We start from the raw sequence: 22,629 nt of genomic DNA, 5'->3' as shown, positions 1-22,629 counted from the left end.
TATAATAGTACGACGGAGTGTAATCTTGTTGGAAACAAAACCTGTCATTACCGTACAGTAAAAGAGTAGTAAGGAAAATGGAATCGACAAGCATTATTAGGCACTTTTCTCCACTCATAATATAGTCAAACCAGAAAGGCCCAATGAGTCAGTTAGGAGACAAACCACGCCAGGCAAGTTCTCAGCCTTTTCAACAGTAATGTGGGGATTGTCTTCAAGTCAGTACACACAATTATATCTATTAATTATTAAGTTCAATGGGGGCGGTGGCTCAGTGGTAGAAAGTACTTGAGGTCCCAGGTTCGATCTCAGCTCGTGCCGAGTGAACTTTGGACAAACATCGTGCTCGTGGGTTTTCTCGGGGCTCTCCCGTTTTCTCTCCCTTTCTTCATTCCACCATTTCATTCATTTCCCATCATCACCGTCTCCTTTAGCATAATCGTGGGACATAAAACTTAAAGATTTTATTTCATTTCATTTTTATTAAGTATAAACTGTGCTTTATCCGACCAAACAATGTTACCATAAGTCCCGGTTCACGTGTAATCACCTACTCACGTAAACGCACTCACAAAATTGTATTCTTCGATATGGGTCATTGTCACTTAGCTGTAGCATCAGCATTGGAATATACACATACAACTTACCTTTCTTCAGTATGTGTAGCACCTAACTAACTAACTAACTAACTAACTAACTCTATGGCCTATGGAACCCGGAGGTTCAATGCCGCGTTCACAAAAGCTCTCCACTGACTTCTATCCAGTTTCTACTCTGTATTCCAATCTCTGCGAGATCCATCTTAATATTGTCCTCCCATCTGCGCCTAGGTTTTCCTAATGGTCGTTTTCCGATTGGTCTTCCAGTCAAGACTTTGAAAGCGTCTCTACTTTCTTCCATTCTAGCTACATGACCCGCCCATCTAAGCCTCCTAGATTTGACGACTCTAACAATGTTGGGTAAACCATATAAATTATGTAGTTCCTCTTTATGCAGTTTCCGCCATTCCCCATTCTCGTTCCTCTTGGGTCCGAATATTCGTCTCAGGATCTTGTTCTCAAATACTTTCAGTCTATGTTCTTCCCTCAGAGTAAGTGACCATGTTTCGCAGCCATACAGAACAACAGGCATGATTATCGTTTTGTATATTTTGAGTTTCAGAGTCCTCGACAGAATTCGCGACAAGAGATTTTGAACCGAATAGTAACATGAATTCCCTGCTTTTAGTCGACATTTAATTTCTCCGTGAATATGATTTTCCTCTGTTAATATTGATCCTAGATATTTGAAAGTATACACTTTATCAAAAGTATTATTTAATATTTTAACGCATCCATAATTTACTGTATTCCAGTCCCGACGCACTTCCATGTATTTAGTTTTCTCTGCATTTACTTCTAAACCTATGTCCCTGCAAGCGTTTAATAAGATCTCTGCATTTCTTTCTATTGTTCTCTTATCATCTCCTATTAAATTTACATCATCAGCATATGCCATAACCTGGTGAATACCGTTCAACTGTAGGCCCTGGTTGCTATCTTTGATTTTCCTTATAGCGTATTCCAGAACGAAGTTAAATAATAATGGCGACAACGCATCTCCTTGTTTCAGGCCATTTTCCACGTGAAAGCTCGTGGACAAAAATTTTCCTTCCCCGGACTTTACTTTGGGATTCATTTAAACATATCTTAATTAATATAATTAGCTTTCTCGGTATTCCAAGTTTTGCTAGAACGTTGTATAATGTTTCTCTCCTAACCGAGTCTTACGCCTTTCTAAAATCAATAAATAGTTGATGTACCGGGGTATTGTATTCCCACTTTTTTTCGAGTATTTGGCAAATGGTAAATATTTCGTCGATAGTTGATCGATTTCGTCTAAATCCGCACTGATAATCTCCAATAATTTAATCTCCAATAATTTCATGTGTAGCACCTACTAGCATTTATGCCGTTCTCACGTGACCTTTACGTGGAATATTTTTGTGGTGAACGCTGAAATTGTTCCAGAATTGCAACTGACAAGGGAACCTTCCGAAAATGATAGTTGCAGTGAGAGATGTGACCTATGCCAATTGAAAGAGCTGTAACAGAGATGAGCATTCCCAAAAAATTAGCTGCCCATATCAATAGGTTCAAGAAATATAAGGGGTGGAAGTTCGGAAAACAGCAAGGTTGGACAAGGGGGGAGTGCAGATTCCGCAAAAAAGGGGGCAAGACAAAATACAATGCTGACAAGTGATGTTTAGAAAGAGACTTGATACAATAGGGAACAAATGAAGGCCACCAGGGGGGTTAACAGTGTTGCCAACTGCAATGAAAAGTACATATTTTGGAAAGAGCACTATATGAGGTGAGTGCAATATTCAGTGTCAACCTGTCATGTAGAACATAAGATATGACGTGTATAATCAGTGGTACAATCTAACAAAAGAAAATAGAAAAAAACAGAAGTACGAAAAATACGGAAAAGGCGGAGTTGGCCATAATGAGCCACATTTGATCACGAGTTGTGCATATTAGAATGAACAAAATAAGAAAGCACCAACTATGCAGGAAACCGACGTACCTAGAGTCGAAAAGAAAAACGAGTTCCAAAGTTGGCAGCACTAGCCATGAAAATCCAGACAAGTCTAATATAGTTAGGTCACTCGCTTCACAAAAAGAAAATTCCGGAGTGATTGATGCAATGTCAAGTCGGGGAACATGAAATGGTTGGGCTGAGCCAACAACCGATAGTAGAAGTAATGAACATTATGTCATGGTTGGGTCGTATGTGGGAGTATACAGGGTGTCCCATCAAACTTTGTGACCTGAAAGATTTGCGGAACGAAGAAAAATGTAACGGATCCAGTTGTGCAGAAATGCACCAATGTCAGAGGGTTTTAAAAGTCTGTGAGAAGCAAGTGCCCCCAGGATCCCCATCATAGGGCCCCAGGAACCAACTTCAAACTTTCAAATGGCAACAGGGACCGAGTGGTACCTCTTTCGATAGATCCTATAGGAAACATTTGCTATATGAAGCACGGTTTTCAAAATGGCCGCCACAAATATATGTTGCGTCTTACCATGACATTGAACATTGTGATCAAATGTGGCGCATTATGGCCAACTCCGTCTTTTCCGTATTTTTCGTACTTCTGTTTTTTTTCTATTTTCTTTTGTTAGATTGTACCACTGATTATACACGTCATATCTTATGTTCTACATAACAGGTTGACACTGAATATTGCACTCACTTCATATAGTGCTCTTTGCAAAACATGTACTTTTCATTGCAGTTGGCAACACTGTTAACCCCCTGGTGGCCTTCGTTTGTTCCCTATTGTGGCAAGTCTCTTTCTAAACATCACTTGTCAGCATTGTATTTTGCCGTGCCCCCCCCCTTTTTTTTCGGAATTTGCATTTTCTTCCTTGTCCAACCTTGCTGTTTGCCGAACTTCCACCTCTTTTATTTCTTGAACCTATTGCTATGAGCAGCTTATTTTTTGGGAATGCTCATCTCTGTTACAGCTGTTTCAATTTACATAGGTCACATCTTTCACTGCAACTATCATTTTCGGAAGGTTCCCTTGTGAGGATTCAACGCTTGTAGCCGTGGGAGGTCGAGCTGATCGGTCTTTCTGCACATCATACACTGTTCCGTGAACTTCAAATTTGTGCCGTAGACGTGTAATTGTTACCCTTGAAGATGTATCAGTTCCTCACTCACGTCTCCACTGTCTGAACTGCAGCGACATTCTCAAACTTTCAGTACTACTAACTAATCTGCGTCCACTCTCCAAAGCCCAAACGTCCATCCATCATGTTGATGTTACTCTCTTGCCACTAACTGGATTGACCAGCTAGATCAGCAATTCTGCCGTCACCTGTTCAGGAAACATGACATTACTTTTTTCCGGAAATTTAACCTTGTAGATTGGAAAATAAATTTTCTATGCCAGTTTAAAGTGTGTAAGACCATTTTTTATTCACCCGGAATTTTCACGTGACAATTCAATGACATTGATTTGGCGAGCACTACAGTCTCGTACTATCGCGACTCGCTGAGATATCATCCTTGAACGTTACTTGCACAAAATTGTAGAAATCCGTGTCTTGATTAGATAGTTAATACACTTAACGAAAAATGGAAAATTTGGTATTATTTTATCACAAATTCCTCATTTGCTTTATATTCTGAATTCATAACTTTAAAAAATTTTGCAGTACCATTGATACTATCATGTGACACGCTGTAGTATCACGACACTCGAGTTGTAAAAGCTCTGGTTTCTATTGTAGAATTCATATTTTTTAAGCGTCTTATTTATTCCTCGTATTAACTTTATTATTGGGACTGGGGTACCATACATTTCTAACACTGATATATTATTTCCTTTCTTCGACGAGTATTAGAAACTATTGCAATATTTCATCTTAGTAGTTGTATGTATGTGCTACGAGGAAGGACATGAAAGCATGCAGTATTGATGATTCGTCTTTGGAGTTCCAATTTCTTAGTTCGTAAGTTTTATGGATAACCTTTGCTATCGGAATCTTTTAAGCTGAGAGGAAGAACTTGTCTCTAAACGAGATCAAGCACCTTTCCCTCTTTAACTGATTGCAGGTGTCTCTTTCAGCGTCTCAGAGCTTTTTCTTTACTTTTTTGCACTGAAGAAGAAAAAAGTACATAAGTGAGATTCTGGCTTCGGCCCAGCATTCATGACTTTGCCCTTCATTCAAAGCATTCTCTCATACATACATACATACGAAGAAACATATGCGGAATACAACCACCGCCGTCAACCTCTAATAGGGGTTGTTGTAGAGGGTGTGGCCTGTCGGTGTGACTTTCGACAACACTCTCGAGGAGGTCTTCCTTCTAGCTTCCAGCAAAGCAACAAGAAACAGATGAAGATCATGTTTCAGTTTCTAGTATGTTGCAGTGAGATGATATGTTTTTGCTCGCATGAAGGGTCATGGGAAGGGAATGCATGGTTGTTACGCGTTATATAACAGGATCATACAGCAGGAGACACCAGGGCAGTTGGGGCGGAGAGAGGTGCAGTCGACGACTTTCATGCATGCACAACACGTGGAACTATAGAGAAAGTAGAGGGAGGTTGATCACATTGGAATACATGCATGTGTGCACTTCATTGCGCTTCTTCCCATATAACTGCTGCTGTTAATTTTAAAATTAAAAAAATAAATAAATTAAAGAAGAGATAGTAGAATGAATTCATACTAATTCTTAACTATTTCAGCCTTAGAATATTGTAAATGAATGGACAAAAAGATTATCTATTGAAATACTTTCCCAGTAGTTAGAAACTGAACTGAATTAAAATTAAAATTTAACCTAAGTTACTAATCAGGTCTTCGAGCTGCTAAAATTATTTTATTTTTATTCTTCGCAAGTACACGTTTTCTTTCATCAATGAGACGGTAACGGAATCTACACTTTATCCTATCGGTCTTCCAAATACCAGTAAATTTATAAGACCCTAACCAGAGTCGTTTTTGTTTCATATTAAGAGTTTCATTAACACGTTATATTAACTTCTATATTTAGAAACACGTTAGTGAAATCAGTAATGATTTACATCCAAAAAACATCCTGCCACGATTTTTCTGCAGGATTCTCCAAGTACATTACTTATTTATTTATTGTCAACAGAAGGCTATAGCCCAAGTACAGTGTTGAGAATTACATAATCATATATTCATAACGTCATTTCTAAATTTCTTAGGCTACGATTGTTTAATTGAGACACTCCAAATAGTAGCAGCATACTCTAACTTTGAACAAACATATTCATTCTACAACTTGTACAACTTCTGTAATGTTGAAAAGTTCTTAAATTCTTTGCCTGTTATGCTTGAATGCTTCACTTGTTATGTTTGCAATGTGACTGTCAAACAATGACTTACTTGTTAGTATCAAACGTAACACCAAGATCCTTAACTAAATCATGTCTATTTACTGCATATTTATTAATTACATAATCGAAGTGAAGAGGAGATATTCTCCTAGTGAACGATAACACTTTGTACTTGCTTGCATTGACTCCAAGTTGATTAAAACACCAGTTACTAATATGATCTAGATTTTACTGCAGTTTTGTTATCGTTCAGAGAATTGATTTTAGCATATATTTTTAGATCATCCGCATATAGTAATTTTTCATGGTCAGGAATGCAATCAAATAAGGCACTAATAAACAAGAGAAATGACTACAGTTCTAAGTTTGAACCATGAGGAACTCCTAAGGATGCAATATATTATTTGGATTTTTATGCATTAAAAAGAACGGATTGTCTACGAATAGATAGGTATGATAAGAAGAATTTAGTCAAGAATTGAGAAAAGTGAAAACACTTTAATTTTTCTAGTAATATGTTGTAATTATTTTTTTCAAAAGCCTTTTCAAAGTCAATATAAATCACATCGACTTGGCTACTTATATCTAATGACTTCACTATAAAATCTGTAACAATTGCAAGATTCGTTACTGTGAATCTTTGTGGAATAAAGAAATGCTACTTAACTAAGATAACCGGTTTGACATGATTCGCCGATAAAAGAAATGCTCAAATACTTTGGCAAAAGAAGGTAATATCGCTATGGGTCGAAAGTTTGTAATATCTTGACGATTGTTGAATTTTGGAATTAGGCAAATTAATGCTGATTACCATTTGTCTGGGAAAGTGAGACATTCGAGAAATCAATTTAAGAAAGAGTTATAACGACGCTAGAAACGATTCTGCATAGGGTTCATTTTATTTTATTTTGTTTGAAATTAAATGGGATGCTACTGGAATGAATACTTTACCCTAGCAGTCTTCTAACACCACTGAAGCTATTCTGTTTTATATTCGTTTGAAACTCAACACTGTTTTCACTAATGAAATGTGATTTACACTTGACCTTAGTAGTCTTCTAACCGCCATTAGAGTTATTCTATTTATTTTATTTATGTTATTCATTTGCAGTACATCACTTTTCACCAAGGAGAAGAAATATGCATTTCAACACATTTAACGCCATGCGTATTGTATTTTACGTTCTAAGTTGAATAGCTTTAATTTTTCTATGAAATATAAATACAGATACTGTCTCTGTAGCCTCCGCGATGATCGTATACAACTAACAAACCCAAATGAAGAAAAATACTTAAAATAAACCTTTCAAAGTAAATCAAAATTATTAGTCGAAAAAGAATGTAGGAAAACAAACGTAATTATGTCTGCATTAACTATAAAATTCAGAGTGCTAAATTTGAAGCTTCTAACTGTGATCTTTTTTTTTTTTTTTTTTTTCGTAAGTTCGTTTGTGAGGTAAATCTGTTTCAGACATGGTACTGAAATGATTGATGTCACTGGGTCATCTTGCTCTGATAAAGTTTTTGCCTGTTATCAAAAAGTCTATATCAATCGTCAGTTGAAGTGTAATATACTGAAAATGCTGTTTGGAACTAGTTTCGTGTATTTATTGGCAAGGGGAAATATATTGAAAATTTGACAATGTATCAGTTTGTACCACATTTTCTGCAGGAAAAATAACACTTTTGATGAGTCGTAGGTTAAGGAAGACAAAAGGTGAACGAACTATTGAGGATAACTAATATTTCAGGATTCTTCCTAGCGCAGTTGAAAGAATTGTGACAGAGCACTAGCAGTTGTCCAGGTCAGTTCATGTTGAGCCCCACAGCCAGTGACTTATCCTGAAATTCTGAACGTGTTTATCGCAGCTTATATAGAATAAAATGTTTACAGATCAAAGGCACTTTCCTATAGCCTACATATTATATTTTGATATTTTATAACGCATACATAAATACTGTCTTCGTAATAATCATGTATCTACTATATGTTGTAAATTAAGCATTTTACCTGAAGCTATCAAGGCTGAATTCAGAAAATAAATTCCTATCTTATTTACAGTATTTACAACATATTTTAAATAGAAAACTTGAAAGTGGCTTAGAATGGAGTTTTATATACTCCAATTTGAGTAATTTTCTGTAGGGTTCCTCTCGCAACATCTTCTCTGGATAGGCCTAGAATACTCGAAACCCTTTTTTCTCCCATCTTCTGAATAACACATCAGAATTAACTTGCATTTTGAAGTTCATGCTGACGCAGAAACGCTTGAATTCGGCATTGAACATACTAAAAAATAAGCTGTCCCACCACAATGCATAATCAATACAAGCTTATAGCCACAAATTCTACTGTAATTTTTTCTATCTCTTATTTTTTGTTTTCTTGTTAGTCTAGTGGCTAGAGTGTTAGTTCATCGGGTCCCAGACGCACTACAGTGGTCACATCCCATTCTAAACGTAGCTCATGTCTTAAATCCCTCCCTTATTGACATAGGATGTAAATACAAATCAATCAATCATGTGTTTCATTTCACCTCACTGCACCTAATTTGTTCTATTACGAAGTGTAATATGCAAAAAAAAAAAAAAAAAAAAAAGATCAAAGTAGTATCAAAACAACACATGGAAAACGTAAAATGCTGTAATTTAAGTATTATATTCTTTCCTTTACATTTTCGAAAACAAATGCTAAAGACAATTAACTACTGAATATGATAAAAATATACAGTTAATTTTGTGTTGGCGGAAATAATAGATTTTACATCGTCTGATTACAATTTCAATGGTGTTTCTTAGTACCAATCTTCACAAAAATTGCGGAGTGTACGCAACGCAAAACGCGTAAAAATCAATTACAACTAGTATTATGCCATCGCAAACCAAAACATAGATTTTGCGTTGAGTTGACGCATATCGTTAGGGAATGGGCCCCAATTGATTTCCCCTCTGGAAGAAAGGAAACTTCCCCCTCTCTACGACTGAGTAGAAAGCTTGGAGATTCTTGCAGACACTTGCCTTCTATCTGGGACGTGTTGTCTCCCCTCAACGTTCTTCCTTGTCTCCTACATTGATACTTAGAGAATGGTTGCTTGCCGAGTTGTAGCGATATACTTGAATGATTTTTTATCGGTTAGAAGGTGCTAGTGCTGTCTATCTTCGACTGAGGCACAAAGGATATCATGAAAGCAATAGGGATATTTTAAAGTTGTATTTTGTGGAATTTCCATAATACATTATGATTTAATTGGGTACCGGTGGTGAACGCGGTAAGGTAGGGAAATCGCCATTGTTCATTGTTCACAGCATCTGAATGATGCAAACAAGATTTCCTGCATGACAATCTCAGGTAGTCTTCTGATGATAAACTATCCAACCAATAGGTAATTATTTAAATTTGTATTGCAAAGGATTAAATATTCATTTCTTCTTTTATCCAGGAAAAAACAGAACTACAAGCAGCGAAAATAGAAACACTCCTCTTTGCCTTCATCTAAAAAAAATTGTTGCTAGGTTCCTTTTTGAGTCAGAATGAGAATATACATTCTTCTAGAACAGAAAGAAATTAATTGTGGCTGATGATGTATCAAAAGGGTAAACGATCATTAGGTAGCAAGCAAATTATACTACTTTTGGGTAAGGAATTTATTTCTGCAGTGTAATAGGGGAGACTTGGTGAAAATGACATACTCAGGTAAAATGACATAGTAGGGTTTCTCGGTGTTGGTGTGTGTTTTGTCTGTCAGCAACATAACCAAATCCGGTTCTTAGCAAGAGTGATAGTGGAGTAATGGTAGACCAATAGAGGAGGAAGTTACGTTTTGACGGGAAGATTTGTGTTAAGGTAGGTATGTATTTTTTTCTTATTGCTCGGAGAAATAGCATAAGTACTTTAAAGTTACCGAGTCATTGTTAACAATATGTGGGTGTTGAATTATGGTCAGTGAGCTATCATTTTATGTCTTTTTCTTGGTTGGTGGTTTTTTGCGCTCTTGTAGAATGACGCTAGTTTGTCGCAGTATGCTATTGGGGGAAAATGACACGTAATGGCTTGGTGTAAAATAACATAGTATGTCATTTTATCCTGATTGGAAATTGAAGCTACACATTGTATCTCAGTTTCATGTTATAGCCTATTGTTCTGAGGCAGCATTCTAAAATCTGTTAATTTTCACTTTCAAAATAGATCTGACTTCTTCCAAGGTTCCGTATAAAAAAAAAGCATTTTTACTCCACTCTAGCACATGGAAAATTAATCTAATATTCAAATTGCAAAATATTGCACTGTAAATTCACAATTGTGAACAGACACTGAAAATATGTTCTTTAAAGTAATATGATTATTTTTTATTTTATTTTTTTATTTTAATGACCAATTTGACAGTGTAATAAATATTTTCGTTTTGTTTCACAATGGGCCGTAACTACACGGACTACGACACGAAAATCCTGGGATAAAGTGGCTATGGAGGAAGCAATTTGAGCAGTTCGATCGGGGCAAATGGATTGTTTAAAAGCATTCAAAATTAACATGAATATTCCTGACATAGAAGGAATTGCTGACGAGAGGAGACTTTGATCAGACAACCAATTACTAGATGTTATGTCTACGAATGATGGTGGATCTACACAAAATGTTTCATTACAAATACGACGTTTCATACCCACCTTCAGTTTCTGACAGTCCATCCAATCTATCCGAGAAATCATCCTGTAGCCTTACTCCGAAAATGTACCTAGTACTCCATCAACAGCTGAAGGTGAACGTCATATTGTTCCTATCCAAGAACTTTCTCCGTTTCCTTCTACATTAGGATTGGTAAACTCAAAATGATTAGTTCGTAAGCGAAGAAGCACAACAGTTCTAACATGTAGTCCCAAGGAACAGAAAAAGAAAATAGAAGAAAAGGAGGCTCTTGAAAGACGTCGATCTTCACGAATATGCTAAAAACAAATACTACAAGAGCCCTCAGACACCAGAACTGTGAGTGATGTAGATGTTGATGACAATGAAAGTAATTGTGCCTGAATTTTTTGTAACGATCTGTACACCAATTCAAAACCTATGGAGGAGTGGGTTCAATGTGAATTGTGTGGACACCGGGGTCGTACGGAATGTGTAGGTGTCAGCATGTGCGAAGCACATTTCAAATGTGATATTTGTCTCATGTTACCTTCTTGAGTGCATTTTGTTCCTGCATAAGCCTCTTACCTAAGATAATTTATGTATATCATTTTACCTCAGTTCAATATGTCATTTTAACCTCATGTTTTTTTTTCAAAATGTAGCATTAAATTTATTCATTTACTGTCATTAAACCTTAACACTTAGATCCTATGTACTAGCTAGAATTTTATGTTGTAGGTTCTATTATTGTATTGAACAAACTTTGGAGCTCTGGGTTGTTTATTTTTAAAATTGTATTCATTTTAGAGAAAGTATGTCATTTTCACCGAGTCTCCCTTAACATCGGCCTAACCTTTCACATAGTTTGTTGTCCATTCGGTTCCCGGCCGGAGCTTAGTCGTTCGATTTCCACATTAAGCTATTGCTCCACGCCTCATAAAACCTCGCTGCTGAAAGGGAGGCCAAATTCCTTACTGACCGAAATTATGAAATTGTGGTAGTCTTTTCACAGGATAAGAACATCGAAGTGCTTTCTTACTTGTTCCTGTAACAATAACTTATGAATGTTTCCAAAACTAAAGACTTTACCGTAGGGCAGGTGTTTTGTGTCCAGTCGGTAGTGTCATTTTGCAATATCTAAAATGAACTCCCAAAGGACATTTCAGTTTTTTTAAAAAAAATAATGCAATGATGTGAAAAACTAGATGGGGATTTTTGGAAAGTGAGGAAAAGCTATCACTTAAATTTAATTAAAAAACAATGAAAACTAAGTTATGTTGATATGCACCACTGACTTACAGCTCTTTATTAGTGAATATTTTACTTAATATAACAAAATAATTGTGTTCCTTCGTTTTTTTCTAAAACACGAATTATTTCTAGCATGAACACGTGTTGATCTAATGTCCTCAGTTGAACTCCTGTTGAATGAAAATGACTAGACTGCTCTGTGTCTCAACAACATTTAAACAATTTCTCGGCTGACTGTTTGAATTAGCGTCGATTGTTTATTTGCTTTTGCTAAAGGAGAGAGTATTGCTAACAGAAGTCTCTACAATGTGTATATTACCTCTCTTACAAAGACACGTTAGAAGTCTTTTCGAACAGATGTTTCAGGCTTGTCCTTTAATATTAGGAGGCTTTGTAACGGGTCAATTATATACTACTTTACTTCTACTCCATACTGGATCTTATATTATCAAATGCGTACATAATCTTTTGAATTTGTCTATTTTACAACATAAATGTGTACAGAAAACATCACTTTTCTCCCTTAACACGCTAATCAACTTAAAATCAAGAAAATATGGTTCTCAGAACTTCTTAAAAAGACACGTTAAAATGTATTAAATTATTCATAATTAAAGATGTATCAATTCTACATTATTAGTGCATTAACTAGTGATGTAATACTAAAATTTTTGGTACGTACACTCTCGGAAGTTTTCAAAAATATATCGTGTACCCACTCCTATATACGGACGTTCTTTTGTAAATTTATAATGATTATACGTTGAAGTGTAAAAATATTAGGGATATACGCCGTATACCAGGGGCGTCATTTGGCAAGGGCAGGGAGGGACAATTGTTCTCCCTAAAATTGAGAAAAATATATGTTTTATGACTTGTATATTAATATACTAAATATAAAAACGTGAAACTATTGTGTCAAAGGGGAACCGTGCCCCCCTCAATGAAAATCTTAGTCCCGTGTACGCCCCAGTACATACCTGCGTATAACGAAAAAAGTCTCCACTGCTGATTAAACATATGTCACTTGGTAAATGTCTTTGAGCCGAGCAAAACCATATGGAAAACAACGAAATGAAATATTTTAGTTTACGTCCCACGATTATGACGTGTAGGCTAAAAGAGACGGTGATGATGAGAAATGAATGAAAAGGTGAAATGAAAATAATGAGAGGAAACGGGAGGACCCCGAGAAGACCACGCACATGGTGTTTGCCCACCACAAAGCCCAATTGTCGGCAGCTGGGATCGAACCAGGGACCCCAGAGATGAACGCTCTATCACTGAGCCATCGCTTCCTACACCAGACGATATAGGTGAGCGTAAATTCCCATGTATAGTTATCGAGGTAATCGATATATTTTCTTTTAAACCTGAACGTTGATACTGTGCGAGAATTACGCCACAATAGACCAGATCATAAGTCCATCGATAATCACATCAAAGTAAATAAAATGATATACTTAAAGGAAATTGTCGTATGAGGTTTTCAAGAAAATCGAAAAATCAAATTTTTATGGTGGTAAAAATATATTACCACCCACATTGATAATCTTGATTCTATGGGAAGAGATTGTTTATTAGGTTATAGTATTGTATGCTGTGAAGTACCAAATTATCATTAAGTACCTATAGTACTGTTAAGTGCTATTAAGCAACTAACAATGGCACTACTTCTAACAGTAACACACATACTTGTTGTAAACTAACAACAATGTAGCAAATATATCTTCTATTGAATAATTTTACTGTGTTTTCTCCTTCTTCTAAGTACTACTACACCCAAACTTTCGAAACGTCCATATTAATTAAGATTGTCTTTTAAAATTACTATAGTAAGTAATAAGAGGTGTATGACAAAAACTAAATCATACAAAGATATCAAATATAACGGACGAAGATACACCAAGAGAGACAGCTTCAACTGCTCACTCAATGCAAACACACACACATGTTTCTTCAACTAAGAGGTTTTGTGAATGAAGTCCCTGCCACTGAGTTATTTTCTATTCAATTTAATTTCAAAAATAAACGCACACGAAAAAAGTATACAAACGCACAGGAATGTTGACTTCCTTAATAAATCAATCACTTTTTTGTATCAAAAGCAATAAAACAATAATAAAAATAATAATTAAAATAAAAAGAAATATGAAGTAAGTACATGTTTGAAGGTGGAAGGGAAAAGAGAAGGAAACAGTGGTAACGTAAATGTTTTTCGCATGCAAGAAGGCATTTAATAACCTGCTCCAAGTGATGGAAGAGACAACTTTTAGTGGCGGCTTTGGCTGTTGCCCATCACCAACTCATTTGGTTCTGCTGACAGCCAACTACGCCTCTATCTTCCTCTCTTTTTGCTTCTTTTTCTTAACTTAAGTTATCCCTCGCCCTCTCTAATCTTTCTTTTTCTTTTCTCTGCATATTACAGACGACAACTTCGCCCCCGTTTTTGGTGGATCGTCTGCAGCAATTCAACGATAGCCTTAATAGATTTGCTCCGCTCAACGGTGAGTAGGTATCACTTTTTGTTCTTTTATTTATTGATTTATTATTTTGTAGTGAATTATTTAAATCATTTAATTTGTAAAAAATAAAAAGAAAGAAAAAAAGAAAAATTACAAATTGAAGACTATTTTTATATTTAAAAAAATTATTCAGGGTTCAAGTAATTTTGTAATTCTAAATGAGGTTTAAATTTGTAATTGTATCTGGTGCATAATTTTCGTTTATTCTCTAGTTCAAGGGTATTCAAGGCGGTGCTGCTTATATTAGTTATGCTTGTGAACCACTAAGCTATATAAAGTGTTACAAGAATGTGTCACAAGATTTTGGAAACAGATTCCTCATATCAAAGTAAGAAAAAAAGTTCATATGGACCTGTGCTCAAAAGTGGATAGTTTCGGAGTTATAAGATGCCGAAAACGTAAAACAAGTAAACTTTAAAAGTTCGTAACTCCACTACTATAGAATCTATCGTAGTCGAGTCAAGACATCACTGAGGAACTGGTATGTGAACTATTCATGTATAAGAATGCTCCAATACTTACACAACCAATGTTTAGAGAGGTAGTTGGAAAGTGATCAAGTACTCCCAAAAACAGCTTCTCTAAAAATGATTGTGCAAGTACCGAAGATTCTGAAAGATGAATATTTGGATAGTTCACATACTAGTTCCTCAGTGATGTCTTGATCCCACTACGATCGGTCCTATAGAAGTGGAATTATGGATCTTTAAAGTTCATGTTTTTCAAGTTTTCGGCACCCTGTAAGTACGAAACTATGCACTTCCGACCACAGGTCCATATGAACTTTTATTCTTATTTGGGTGCGAGGAATCTATTAACAAAATATTGTGACACCCTGTATTAAACGGGCAATGCATTGAAGACCCCTGTTTTAATTGATGTGTACACAGCTACGTACCTCACCAGTTGTTATAAGAGTTTCACCAAGAAATCTAAATCTAAGATAGACAAGACACATCGCTCATATAAGGTACTATCGGGGGAGTATAGAGTTTTGGTTGAAAAATGTTATTGTAAGAGACCTCTGAGAAGGGTAGAAGATGAGTTAATAATATAAAAGACCATTGGGATAAAGGTTGTACAAATTGTAGTTAGATTGGTTTCGCCCAGAATAGTATACAATAGCATTCTTTTGATTTAGCAGCATGAACCTCCGCGTTCCTTAAGGTATATGGGAAGACTGGACCAGGTATGAGGAACTTAGCTTCCTAGAAGGACGCACATGATAGTTTTGACTAGGATTAATTCTTGTAGTTATTTGACATTTATTACTTGTATTAAAAGTAAAAAAGTATATAAAACTAAAAGTAATTTGTAACACTATGTTATTTGATACATGTAACTTCAGAATTATTTATGTTCTCGTATATTTCAAATTGTTAATATACTTAGCATTTTTCACAAGTTCAGAAGGTTGTATTTTATAGCTGTAAGGGTTACACGTTCCCCACTCCTGAGCTAGACTGTTGACAACAGATGGCAGGACATATTTCGTATATTTCCAATGTATTTTGTAGGGAGTAACAACACTTAAAATAATTGAATCAATTTCAGGAGATGAATATTTTTAAAGTTGACCTAATGACAAATAGAATCAACAATAATTAGAGAATAATCCTTGTACTTGCATTTATTATTTGGTTTTATACATTGTACAGAGCACTTAATATGACTCTTCGAAAGCATATTTCCAACAATTAAACTCCCTCATCAACGAAAGAAAAAAAAATATTACAAAATGCACGGATTGTTCTTTAATTATGGATTCAACTTGTCTTGGGAGAAATTGTGATTATTCATCTCTTGAAGATGATTCAATTATTGTGAATACCGTCGCTCCCTATAAAATACTTCCGAAAGATATGGGAAATGAGCTGCCATCTATTGATCATTAGCGCTTTTTGAAACTCACCTTAAGCCAGGGTTTCCCAAACTGTATGCTTTCTCTGTCCCACAGGCGAGCAGCAAAATATTTGAAATGTTTCACCGAAATGATATGTGTCCTACTTATATATGTAGCCATAATATATATATATAATTTGAATTTCTGTCTTGCGTCCTTATGCAACACTGAAGCTATAACAGACAGGACCTACTATTAACATGGACACTGATCCAGGACTAGGACTTTAATCCAAGACTAGAATCTTGTTAGCTGGTGTATAGACTAGGCTACCATGCAAATTCATCTCTTACCATCACATTGTTGCCCACAAGGCAAGAGAAAAAAAAAGAAAGTTTTCTCGTCTCCTATTGCTAATTTTAAAGAAGTTTCTCCTCGTCTGAATTCTCGGAAAGATGTTCTAGTCTCTTCTCGAAATTTTTCTCGTTCTATTTTACATCATGTGAAATAGGGTTATTTCCTCAACTGTCTATTTCCCCAACTTTCCAGAAAGGTGTCATTTCCTCAAGTGCTTATCTTTCTTCTTAATCTGATGATCATTTACCAAAAGAAGAAGCACAACTGCTGAAATTCTTAACTAATACAAGAAAGAAGAGGGGTGATATTTCGCTGCTGGCTATTTGAGCTGTTGCTGATAACTAGGGTTGCAGGGTGTCAAATAAAATCATACTTTATCGAACAAAATTGCATATAATGTTACATGTTTTATATTAATCCAACTGAAAATGAACGTAAGGTATATCTGTAGAGTGTGAAATGTTTGTTTTACAATGAATTCGTTGAACTGTTCTTTAGAAACAAATCTCAAGGTAGAATCACTACAAGGATTTATTCTTTAAATCCCTTAAATCTAAAAGTGCTTTGTAAGGTATTGTGATATGGAACAAGTCACACGGACAATGAGAAGTTACATTAATCAATTGCCGAGTTTCTATTGACACTGTTAGAACCATGTTCCTCCAATATTTGTGGAATAAATTATATATTATTATCACTTGTGAAGAAAATGATCTATTTTAATTCAAACTTTAGTTCATTGGTCAAACTTGCTATTGACAGGTGAGCTTACTAGTAGTTATGTATAAGACCAAGTTAAAAGAGTGTAAGGTAAACAGTTTGCGCTGCTCTTTTCAATCGTGAGATCTTGGATTCAAATTTCAAGTCTTTGTATCCTGACTAAGCGGGCTAATTTTCTCATTCTTAACATGATGATACCTTCCTGGCCGGCTTTTCCCCAAATTTTCGTTTACTTGTTAATCTTTCAAACTGAAAAGACATTCCGGTTGTATCTGAAACTGAAAGTAAATAAGTTTCCTTGAGCGCTTAAAACCTTGCACTCAGAAGAAACATTATTTCTATTATTAAAATCGCTTATGTCTTCAGTGATTTGAAGCTGTAACTGTCGGGAACTTACAGTTGTGTCGTACCCCAAAAGTTCCATAATACCTATTTATTTGTTTAAATTTATTTTCATCATTTGAAAACACGACAAATTCTAATGAGATTAACAGTTTTCTTTTAAAAGCCATTCGACGTAGAATTGATGTTATTCTACATTTTTGAATAAATCTAAAGTACGTAAAAGGCATTATTATGCTTTATAGAACATAGTGATCCAAAACAGTGCTATTCAACCTTTTTTCTCGGGTACCCCTAGACACAATTCGCCATTCAATTGAGTACTCCTGAAGCTGTTTAAAAGAAATTAAATCGAAATGAACTTATTAAACTTAATGCACGTTTTGTTGATTAAAAAGGGGGACAAAGAGAGACCCAACAAAATGACAATCAGTGTGCCAATCAAAAGACTATTTACAGGGGGATAAGGTGCACATCCGAAAAAATTAACATGAGAAATTTAAAAACATATGGGGGACATCCAGTTCTACTGAGGAGGATTTTCGCCTCATCCTCCCTGATAATTCGTACACTGAAGACAATGTTAAAAATTCAAAAACTAAAAGTAACTTTAGACCTTGCACTCAGAGATAACTGAGCTTGTTTCCAGAACGCCAACTACTCTATTCTTGGTCGAATCTTCGAGAGTGCGAGTATCAGCTGATTTTGGATTCAAGGAATTTCTGTGTTTCGTTTTCATTGATGTTAATGCAGGGAAACACTGTTCACACAAATATGTTGATGGAATGGAAGAAGTGAAATAGCACTGTCACTAATTTCATATTTCTCTTTTCGAGCATAAATACAAAAGTCACAAATTGACAAGTTATCGAATTTCGTTTGCAGTGAACTGTCATCGGACATTTCCAGCAGACCAACAGAAGCATCATCACGTACCCCCAGAAACATCTTCGCGTATCCCCGTTAAATAGCACTGATCTAGAACATGAGAAGCACTAAGAAATAGAATAGTAAGAGTTTTGATATGGTATAAATATATTTAGTTGCTAAGCATAACACGATAAATTTATGAGGTCATAACATTATTATTAAGCATATAATAATAAATAATTTATGGGTAGCAATCCTACGGTTTTATTTACAGAAAATCTATCCTGTATCTCATTCCGTCAACAAGACGAAAAGATCTTGTGATGCATGTACATTATTTGGTCAAAACAATGATAAATGTTTTTAAAAATAATAATGTGACTCATGTATTACCAGTGCTCGAAATGGAAAAAAAGTAGAGGCGGTATGTTTTATTATGATTTTGACTCAACATATCTGTTATTTAAATATTGTCTTGATCACTGAAAAAACAGAGATGGTATGTCCTCATTACTGAAAAAACAGAGACGGTATGACATACCACCGTATACTGTCTCACTTCGACCACTATGCATTACCATATTGTTTTGTTTTCAATACTGGAGAATTTACTATAGTTTTCTTCAATACAGCTGTTTCGAATTATATTATACACAATCCAAGAAACTAATATGATTTACTGAGGCAATCGTGCGTATAGGACAATTTATTTTAAACAATATCGCATGTAATTATTTATTGAGTGTTTAAAGAAACCTTTTATTTTGAATGGTTCAGATGCAGGGTTTTGCCTTCGTAATTCAAAAATGGGATACTGAAAACGTGGAAATTGCTATGATTGAAAAATGAAAATGAAATCTTTAAGTTTTACGTCCCACGGTTATGCCGGTTAGGCCAAAGGAAACGGCGATGATAAGAGATTAGTGGAATGGTGGAATGAAGAAAGTGGGAGGAAACGGGAGAACCCCGAGGAAACCCACGAGCACGGTGTTTGTCCACCACAAAGTCCACACGGCGCGAGCTGGGATCGAACCAGGGACTCCAAGGACCGGAGGTGAACGCTCTATTACTGAGCCACCGCACCCCCTGCTATGATTGAATTCTAAATTGAAAGCTTGTGTAGTCTATATAGTTGAGGAATATTCAGATGTCCTTTGATATAAAAGACCTTCATTCTTAAAATGTAATAGTAAAATTTTATCTAACCAGTGGCAATATTGTATTTATTTTATCACGTATAGAAATCATATCCCCCCATTCTGGCTTTTGCCAAGATTTGTATCTCTGTTTTCGATTTCTAGTTCATGATCAATATCAAGATAAGGCACTTGAGGAAATGTCCCACATTTTCTGGGCTTGAGGAAAACGACTTGAGGAAATAACCCGATACCCATGTAACACTAAAGAAATTTATGTACTTTTTCTCCCTCTGATATTTTCTTAATTTCATGTAGAAATTATCAGAATCCTTCCGCGTCATGAGAGATTCACAAAGAGTGTGATATAACAATACTGAAACCATATTAATTAGAAATATTGTAGTATTTTGTGTAAAGACTTGCATGTCTTTAAGCATTGATAAATCCTCTTCATTGTGTTTGTACAATTACTTTGTCAATTTATATTTTGTATACTTTGAATCATGTAACACTAAAGAAGTGTTTAAAATTTAAGATTTAGGTAAACTAATGTTGCCCATAACACTCGTGAGATTTGGAAGGCGAGAATTGCTTGTCTAATCTCGAATTAAAGAAAGTAATATATGTGTTGACTCTTGTCTCGTTTTCGAGACGAGACGAGACATTTCTCATCTCGTGACAATACCCACCACACTATCTCGCCTCTAAGAGAGTGGGTTTGCAGAATGTGTGATGTAAATGTATAGCCTGTCTTAGGCACGCGTATGCTCTGATTTCAGGCACTGTCAAAAAAAAAACAAAAAAAAAAAAAAACGTGAAAATCACTGCCTCAATCCACAAAGAGTATATGTGGAAATTTTGCTCTCGATCTAGATCGAACACTAAGTCACTACAGAAGGGATAGCGTGGCGAGCGTCTTTCCTCTGTGGTTTAACAATGTGTGAAAAGTGGTAAATCAGGGGTTGAACTGGAGAAATAGATTGAGAGTTAGAATTATGAATACCACATATAGATACTAGAATTGAGTAATAAAAGCTTCCCTAGATACTCATTTCTATACGTCAATTAGTATATACAACACTCTCTGGTCATATATATGTATTTTGTTTTTATATTTCTGTATTTGAACTAGAGATTCTTTACATCTCGGATAACCAAATCAATGTTGTAACTAAAAGATTAGCACAATAATGTGTCATCAGTGGCGTATTTAGGGGGGGCTTCCGGGCTTAAGCCCCTCCCGAAATCTTACTTACTATGGTAAAGTATATGAAATATCTTGCAGAATTTTCACATTTTCAACAAAGCCCCCCCCCCCGAAAGTTAGCAAAGCTCCCCCCGAAACAAAATCGTAAATACGTCATGTGTGTCATATACATTAAGCCACATTCAGATATTAATGCACATGCATGTACTTCTACGAATTCGTGCACAGCTATTGAGATAACCAGATCATAGAAAACTCAGACTCTGTCCTATTGAAATTAAATTTTGAATGTTCCTGGGGAAAATTTATATTTTCTTTTTCGACAAATATTTCATTTCTGAATTTGTCCGTATTAGCTATCAAATATCAACTTTCAATTTTGAGTCAACTTTATTAAATGGTAATCTGAAATTTAAAGAAAATGTCTAATTGTCATTAATTTCTTTTTTTTTTTTTAATCTATTGAACAGAACGTTTCCGTTTCAACATTCTTCTTAAATGATACATTGCAATTATACACTAAGCATTAGTATGGTATGAAGCATAAAGTACAATAATTCACATTTTTAGCAAATATGAGTATTCTTTAACGGGTTTCATTGGAGTATAGCGTCCTTTCCGCACCAAGGGTATACAAGATGTGAATATACAAATTAACGTAGAATTGAGCACATAAGTTTTTACCGGAAATCGAAACGGAGGCTCCTGCGCAAAAGGCGCACGCACTAACCATACACAGAGAAAAATCCGTTCTCCGGACAGCGGTATATTGTACAAATATACAGTATCCTCTTGCTCACTATAGAAATAAGTACGGAGCATAGGTTATCCGTATGCTACATAGGCACTGCCCTTAGATGTTACATCATGCCATTGCAGGATGTCTGACATCTAACAGTTTTCCGTATATCACATGCATATACTTATGTTTCCTTCGTCAGCTATATGTTATATACGTCCACTTGTATGTGAGATCCTGACCGCCTACATTGTTTCATACGGAAAGTACGTATATATGGAACACTTATACAGAAAGTATTATAAAACATGTGTTTTCAGTTATACGTCTAGTGTACGTTAAGTCCAAAAACTACAGGAATTACGCATGTAACCTATCTTTTTAAGTATGCCACCTACAATTTTTTTTTCTCAGTGTATATAGCCAGCTTTTACATTATGTGGTGAGGTTAAAATATGTTATATGTTGATTTTGTATTTGATAATGTTTTTGTAGTATAAACATCCAAAAGCATCGTGGTTTTTTTTTTTTACCTATTATGTAACTTCTGATGTGAACAGTACGTATTTTAACCTTACAAAATGAAGTGGTTATATTTAGTGTAGTATATTATATGTAGCTTTCACATGGACGTATTGGAAGAGATGCCGAGTAAAGGAGATACATATTAAATGAAGAGAAATTTTGAGCGCAGAATCTATGAAACATGGTTTTGAATCTTCGTTGCGACAGTTGAGTTGAGCGATATGCTGGCTATGATTCATGGAGGAGGCAGTGGCCGTAACCATACCATCTGTAATCTCCATCTGCTCCGGAGAGCGACCTTGTATCGTAAACAGAAAAAGAAATCATAAGCAAAACAAGAAAGAGAAAGAGGCGGGAAGTGTGCTCAACGAGGTGCCAATGTGACTCCCAGCTTTATCCATCTTCAACGATTCTTTAAGTAAATTTCTCAGAATAGAATCACAGAATCACATTTCTAACAGAATTCCACAAATCTGTTGTTGTACCGTAAAAGTAGTGCTATCAAGCAAACTGCATTAATTAATTAATTTACTTTTTATTTTTATTTATTTATTTATTTTAGAAATAAAAGTATTCAATGGATTCTATCTTGTATTAATTCAGTCCGGTCGGTTATTT

At 35.4% G+C, this 22,629-nt stretch overlaps 1 protein-coding gene across 1 annotated transcript in view; it reads left to right on the top strand.

The window, feature by feature from the left end:
• nau (myogenic-determination protein nautilus) overlaps window positions 1-14,324 on the top strand; it is a 105,121-nt gene extending 90,797 nt beyond the window's left edge. Inside the window, exon 3 of the mRNA XM_081728552.1 lies at window positions 14,173-14,324. Coding sequence (XP_081584678.1) covers window positions 14,173-14,259 — 87 coding nt within the window. The 3' untranslated portion in view covers window positions 14,260-14,324. The remainder of the gene's footprint in view (window positions 1-14,172) is intronic.
• The last annotated feature ends 8,305 nt before the right edge of the window (window positions 14,325-22,629 follow it).

This window comes from Thermobia domestica, chromosome 10 (assembly GCF_964235325.1).
Source record: "Thermobia domestica chromosome 10, izTheDome1.hap1.1, whole genome shotgun sequence".
Taxonomy (NCBI): Eukaryota; Metazoa; Arthropoda; class Insecta; order Zygentoma; family Lepismatidae; genus Thermobia; species Thermobia domestica.
The sequence above is the reverse complement of the archived record's forward strand: the minus strand, read 5'-3'. Positions and strand labels throughout refer to the sequence as shown.